Source organism: Ammodytes marinus (genome assembly GCF_949987685.1).
Source record: "Ammodytes marinus genome assembly, chromosome: 16".
NCBI lineage: Eukaryota > Metazoa > Chordata > Actinopteri > Uranoscopiformes > Ammodytidae > Ammodytes > Ammodytes marinus.
Window position 1 is genome coordinate 14647000 of NC_137220.1, and position 7500 is coordinate 14654499.

At 41.9% G+C, this 7500-nt stretch overlaps 1 protein-coding gene across 1 annotated transcript in view; it reads right to left on the reverse strand.

Annotated features, from left to right (window-relative positions):
- Positions 1-6915: 6915 nt before the first annotated feature.
- The window catches only part of LOC307263400 (uncharacterized protein), a gene marked incomplete at both ends in the record, with an annotated part of 22014 nt that continues 21429 nt past the window's right edge, over positions 6916-7500 (reverse strand). The window contains one exon of the mRNA XM_080044552.1: positions 6916-6976. Coding sequence (XP_079900678.1) covers positions 6916-6976 — 61 coding nt within the window. The remainder of the gene's footprint in view (positions 6977-7500) is intronic.

The window sequence follows — 7500 nt, forward strand, 5'->3', positions numbered from 1 at the left end:
ATCAGGTCACATTATAGCAGGTGTTATGAATTGTGGTGGTGGGGGGGGGGGGGGGTACTTCTGTATTTACATTCGGATCATGGTGTGCCCTTTATGGTTGCATTTTATCTACTGTTGCTAATGGCAACAACTCAGCAAAGTCAGTTGTTGAAAGTGAGATAGCGTGTGGTTTAGTGACTTAGTGAGAGGCGTAATTAACAAATGAATGAATCAGACAGTCAGTTTGTCCGTCAGTAATAACGGAAACCAACAAAAAGGAACACTAAACAATCCATGACCCATTAAAGGTGGTGTCAGCGATTATGGAGAATGCTTGTTATCAAAATCCCTTTTTTGTTAAAATCTCCTCACAATGTGCTATCAGCCCGTAGGCCTACTTTGTGTGCTGGAAAAAGAAATAGAGCCTAGTAGTATTAGTAGTATTGAAACCCTTTTATTTTCCATATTATATCAACTCAACATTTCTCAAATGTTGTGTGCCCTCAGATGGGAAGTATGCATGTACACGTGTGGCTGTATTTCGTCCCTGTACTTTGGGAAATGTTTAATCAGTTACAGAATAATATGAACAAAAAAAACTCAAATCAAAGTGATCAGTGTGTAAACTCTAGCAACATTCCATCACTGTATGTAATACACCACAACCAATCCCATCCTTCATTTAACCTGCGTACAAGTGAGAGGTGAATCGATTAGGTCAGCAGAGGCCCTAAGTGTCTTGGCCTCTGAGGGCACTAAGGTCAGACAAATAAAATTACACTAACGGCTCCCATCATTAACTATTGAATAACTGCCCAAGCTCCTGTCCATCTGGCTCTCAATTGGCTTCAGGCAGGCTAATGATGGAAATCCCAGTTAACTCAGGAATTATCATGGGAGACACTGCTGGAACAATTTTGTGTTAATCCAGTTTCCAACTGCTGTAACATCTTATTTATAGGCCACGTATTATCATGCTCACGCTATATGTTCCACAAGTCCGGTCTTAACTGGGAAATATGTTTGGGTTCAGTGCCCCTGACTCCTGGAGGAAATTACAGGCCCAAATTAAAATCAATACCAAATTAAAATCAATACATGTTATCTTAAATCTGCAAAACTAGACCTGCAACATGTGTGAAATAACTGTATGGTACTTTCACCCACGTCATTTTACTTGCAGCTATTCTACATAAATTTTAATTTAACACATTAGTAAACGCTTAAAAATGTTTTACATACTTTTCTATGATGTTTGCTCTTTTTATCAGCTTGTTGAGGGATGTCACTTTGTTTATACTAATCTTTTTTTTTCAAATTGTTTTTGTGTTGTTATTTGTACTCTGATTTGTTTTGTATTGACCCGACGTCATTGGGAATGAGGGTCACCCCTCAATGAACTCTCAGGTATGAATAAAGGTTGAATGAATTCATGATTTCTTTGCTGTACCCTGTTTTTTTTACGTCTCTCCAACCTTTCACTTGCAATACTGCTCATTGTTTAATTTTTGTTCTTTGCACCACATGAACTCAGCTGGGTCTGTTTGCATGTCAGGGGTTGTACACAAGAAGAGAAGTAAGCAGGGAGAAAATTACACTTCAGGTTTCTCCCAGTGCAACATCCATCAGCTCTTGAGCACCCCCCCCCCCCCCCCTAACAGACAGCGCTATGGATTCCCCCTGAATAATGGATAACATAGTTCAATAGTATTCTGGTGAACTGAAGATTACATAGCAACAAGGCAGTGGGGTTTGGTTAGGTGCCTGGTCATAATTCAGGTCTCACAGGCCTCTCTAACCTCTCTACTGATCCCCCCCCCCCCCTCCATTTTTCCTGGTACAGCACCGCTGATCTGTAATTGCAATTGATTGGAGACTGCTCATCATTTCTCCATGGGCAACATCGGGAATCATCGACATAGGGTTGAAATGGATTATGGGAGATAAGCAAAATGGGGGCAAATGAACGCAGCAGCGACGGCCGTTGAAAGACTTAAGCAATATGTGGAAAATGGGGGGGGGGGGGGTAAAAAAGGGGAGGGCATAGTATAGCTTGACATGTGCGTATTGGAGTGGGCGGGACCAAATGATTGATGGGCTAGGCTTCAGTATGGATGGTACTATAAGAGGTTTTCCCTCATTGACCGCAGTGAGAGCAAAATTTACTACACTGCATAATAAGGAGATCCACCTACTTAGCAAACCAATATACCCATTGCTCATTTTGCGCACAGAACCAGATGGAGTACTTATTAACTATTGATTAGCCACTAAAGAAACAGAACATATTGACAAGCACATTCCTAGTTTAAGACCAACATCAATTGACTATGGCAGGTCTCTTGACGTCAGTATTGAATTCAAATTCATCTATTCTGAGGCTATAGAAGAAAATGAATGTACCGATTGGAATTTTCTTAAGCACATTTTAGTGTGTGTGTGTGTGTGTGTGTGTGTGTGTGTGTGTGTGTGTGTGTGTGTGTGTGTGTGTGTGTGTGTGTGTGTGTGTGTGTGTGTGTGTGTGTGTGTGTGTGTGTGCAAACACTCAACAGTTAAGTTTTAACTTTTAAGACTGAAGTGTGCATGTGTGTTAACAAAAAACAAAAAAAACACATCCAAAAAAAATCCACCAGCTTTCTCATTCCAGCCAAACACTCCCACAGAACTCAAATCCTGTCTCCTCTATATGGATATTACCTCTTACCATTATCTAATCACTTAAGTGAAGAGGGAAATGCTTCATACATTAAGATGATGCATGCAGAACATGATCAAGCACACTTGTCACATCTTGAACCGTTCAATCTCTCCCAACATGTGGCGCTTGCAGGCAGCCCACCAACCAAAGCCCGCTTTTGCGCTAGGTCAGCACAGTGCGCTGTCCATGGTGCTGAAATACACACCGATCCACTTCCACCGTGCTCTGACGTGCAGCAGCCGGACACAAATCTCTGTCTGTTGGTTGAGACACGGGCCTTTATCCGTGCACAGCCAGGCACCTCATTTAGCCAACGTAGGAATATACAATTTAACAATGTTGTGCACATTTGCTTCGTGTTGTCTCTTGCCTGGCAGTCCCAAATGTGTGGGCGAAGGAATCTGTGTGGTCCATCGTTCACTATAGTCGGACACTGTTGCTGCTGGTCTCTCTCTCTCTCTCTCTCTCTCTCTCTCGCTCCGTTTTCTTCACTCACTCAGTGACTCACGCACACGCACGCGCCGAGCGCAGAAGAGCTTAAGGCAGCCGACACTGAAGCCCTCATTGCAGGTAAAGTATGGCAAGTAAACATGGGCCATTAACCCTAAAAAAAAGACAGGCTAAAATACACACACACACACACACACACACACACTCGCACACACACACACTCGCACACACACACACACACGCACACGCACACGCACACGCACACACACACACACACACACACACACACACACACACACACACACACACACGCATCGCCAGTTTTATCCCCTGCGTGATTCCTCCCTCGATACTAAATCCCTTCTCCCACATCTGTCCATGGCGCGCAGCCTACTCTCTCTCTCTCTGCCCGTCCATCCTCTCCCCGCAAAGCACAACATAAATACCACCAGCCTGCCTTAATGTGACACTTTACATCAGACGGTCACATATTTCAATCACTTGTGTTTGCCATTTCAACCCAAACATGTACAAAAAAAATCGCTCTGTATTACACATCAATGACTGTAGCAGAACAGAGATGTAAGACTAACACCGACATCTATTTTCTTTTCAGTATCACAAGTCTGCTCAACATTGCAGTGAATGCAAACCCCACACGGAATAGCACGATTCCATGCCCTCGTCAAACAACCCATATGGGCTTCTGTTGCACCAACAGGACTCAACACAGCAGAGCGTTGGGGTCTGTATAGTGCAGGTGCATGCTCGATCCGCCGTCGCTTAAGCGTCCACCCATCGCATATCATTTCATCATACCAAACGCTACGTTTCTAGACATATTTTTCCTAAATAATATTTCTATCTAAAGAAAGAAACGTGCATTTTTTTTTTGTACAATACCTTCACTTATTTCCCCTCCAAATTATGCATCCGTTGACTGAAGCAAAGAGAGAGATTTTTTTTCTCCATCCACTAACGTCGCAGGCTCAGCAGCGGCAGGAGAGGATGACTTAGAGCGAGAGAGAGAGCAAGAGAGAGAGAGAGAGCGAGAGAGAGAGAGAGAGAAAGAGGTGGAGGATGCACAGACCTCTCTGCACAGGGTAATATAGTTGAACTGCAGTGGGCATCTGTCTCTACAGCTGTTTTTTCTCTTTCACTGAATACTTGCAGAAACACGATGTGGCAGCGCTTACTTTCATTAACATTAAAGGGGTTAAAAAACAGTTAAAGCTATTTACATATTAATCCAAATATTAGAAGGATTGTGAGCGGGTACACTCAGTCATATACAGACAGTATGTTGTATCACGTAGTCTGACTCCTTTAACGTTAAAGAGGACCTATGATACTTTTCGACTTTTATGACCTAGAAACGTTGTTATAATGATGTATAGTCATGTTTAACCATACTATAGTATCAAATAATTACGTACATGCATTTCGACGTATTCCCTGCTGACCGTCTGGGGTGGCTATGCAGAGCACTAAACACTATGGCAGCCGGTCGAGACATAACTTGTTCAAATTTCCAGGTAGTTTCTGTCACGCTCGGGTAGTTTCTGTCATGTTTCCATGTATGGTAATGCTGCTCAGGCAAGCTCCGGCTGCATGCCCCCACCTTCCTGAAAATCTCCCGCTGCTGGAAGGAAGGTAACCAATCACAACGGAGTGGGGTTTGCAGCAGGGGGGGGAGGGGCGGAGAAGCTCAAAGCAGTGTGTAGAGAGAGACTGCTGTGCTCGCTAGGGTAAGAGGAAGAGTGTCCCGAAAATCTACATAGTTTTTTGTGATGTGATTCGTGTCAGGTTGCTCTATAGCAGTTTTTAACAAGAAATTAAGACCAGAAAAGTAGTATAATAGGATCTCTTTAAAAGACCAACATTCAAGAGACATTTAAGACACCAAAACAGAAAATAAAACATTTGTAATCGCAAACAACCTGATAAGCCCTTGAAATTCTTCAAGGCTATTAACAGAAGCCTTTCGTAAGAGGTGAAAAAGGCTCAAGAAGAGCGGGAGGAAGGGAGCAGGGCTTTGCTCCATAACATGTTTAATTCTATTTTGACAGATTCAGTCACATCACCAAACAGTGTGGTGACTTATTGCCGAAAATGTCCTTCCAAAAAGCACGACATGTTGTCACAATGCAGTGAATTGGGGCAACAATGAACAATTCATTTATTGATCTATCGGATGGAGTGGAGTGTGTGTGTGTGTGTGTGTGTGTGTGTGTGTGTGTGTGTGTGTGTGTGTGTGTGTGTGTACTTGTACAATTATTTTTGTAACAACAAATTTAATTTTTAAACCTTAAATGTGTTCAATTAGGTTAGAGTTAATGTAAGGGCTGGGGTTAGATATTTAGTTTTGATAGTTAGGGTTTTAACAGCTTGTTTCACAAACTGCTGGAGACTTCCCCACACACACACACACACACACGCACGCACGCACGCACGCACACACACACACACACACACACACACACACACACACACACTTTTTAAGATACTTTATTGTGAATGTGTGTGAAGTGTTAATGATGCAATTTGTTTGAACTGAATTGAAGTTCTAGATGAAAAATAATTGGGCCACATACATCACTCAAGATCTATCTGTACCAAACACACGTTTACCAGACGATATTTGTCGAGATGTGTTTGGCTCAAAGAAGTGTATTATGAACATTGTCGGATTTGGAAATGTACGGTTTCAGGCTCGGGCTGATCATCTTACGATACCCATAGATACTGCCCTGTCTGCTTGCATTACTTTAATAACCTTATATAGCTGTCTATAAGCATTAATAATTATATGTATGGGTCCACTTTGATGCTGGAAACTCATTATGTTCACTGCGGAAAAAAATGAATAGCAGCTCTTATTACCTCACAAATTTAGCCGTACAAGCGTGTGTGTGTGTGTGTGTGTGTGTGTGTGTGTGTGTGTGTGTGTGTGTGTGTGTGTGTGTGTGGGTGGGGAAGTATCCAGCAGTTTGTGAAACAAGCTGTTAAAAGAAAAAAAGTGAAAATGGGAGCAATAGGAATGAGGAGGCCCACGGTGAGGTTCCTGCCTGAGTGTGTGGGCGGTGGGGAGGTTTTGATTCTGCCTGTTTCACACCAAGGAATATGTTGGAGGTGTGATCATACTCAATTAGCACTCTTCATCTCCCCCCATTTATCGCTCTATATTTTATTTTATGTCTCCTTGTTCCGTTTTTCCACTCACAAAGCCAAGTGCACAAAGACACATGGGAAACACACGTGGCATACTCTATCTAATTAACTCTCTCTCTCTCTCTCTCTCTCTCTCTCTCTCTCTCTCTTTCACACTCTCACTCTCTTCATCTCAGTCTGTGGAGGACTATTAGTTACGGAGATTGATGCGGTGCCGAGACCCTCATTAATATTTTCTCATTATCAGCGCCTGTGGTGTTAAGCAATAGCACAATGGCTTGTCTTGGCTTGATGCTTAGCAGACCTGTTATCTATTGCATCTAGTTAAAACCTTTTGTTTCCATGCACGATAGGCTGCATTGTAATGTACAGTAGTATATATATCATATATATTAACAATGGGTAATGATGCTTGCTTGCATCATAAGTACTTTGTTATTGTGGAAATTCACAAAAAAAGAATCCAGCATTATGCATGAAGCCATGACTTTGTGTTCACACCTCACAGGTGAGTCCAAGTCCTGCTTGCACAAGAACTGGGAGAACATCCCCAAAATAAACCTTTGGTCAGTTCTCATATACTATTTGCCTAAAAGTGTTTTTTTTAATCAACTGAATTATGTCTTGGGGGATACTATTGTGTATTGCAGTAGATTGGTGGAGAAGCACACATCAGAACTGGAGGTAAATCAGAGAAAGGAGGGGGAGAGTGTCAGGGTTTCCAGTCATTTTTTACCAATGCATTTTCAAAACTTTTCCATGACACTTTCCACGACAATTTACACAATTTTCACAACCTCAATTAAGTAGCTCAAAGTAGGTCGGCCTATTTCACAATTGTGTGGCTCAATAATGAGTCAATGTTGTCTTTCTAAAGTATTACATTATTAAACAAGCACTTCCCAGGCATTCTTTGCATATAAGCGAACTGCTAACCTTTAGTTTGCTAACTTCACTCCCTCTTTCAGAAAAAAAACTGCCAACTAGTTGCTTTCAAATGTGTATCCCATGATAATAGTGATTTCAAACATTCGGTAGACATGTTAGGGGAATGTTATAAACGTTTTCAAACACTAGCACAAATTAGTGTGAATTCAAAACTTTTCCAAAACATTCAGTTAATTCCATTCCATTCCAAGGCCTTTTTCTTTTATTTCTTTTTTTACAAACGTCCTAACTTTTTCCTGGAATTTCATGACCGT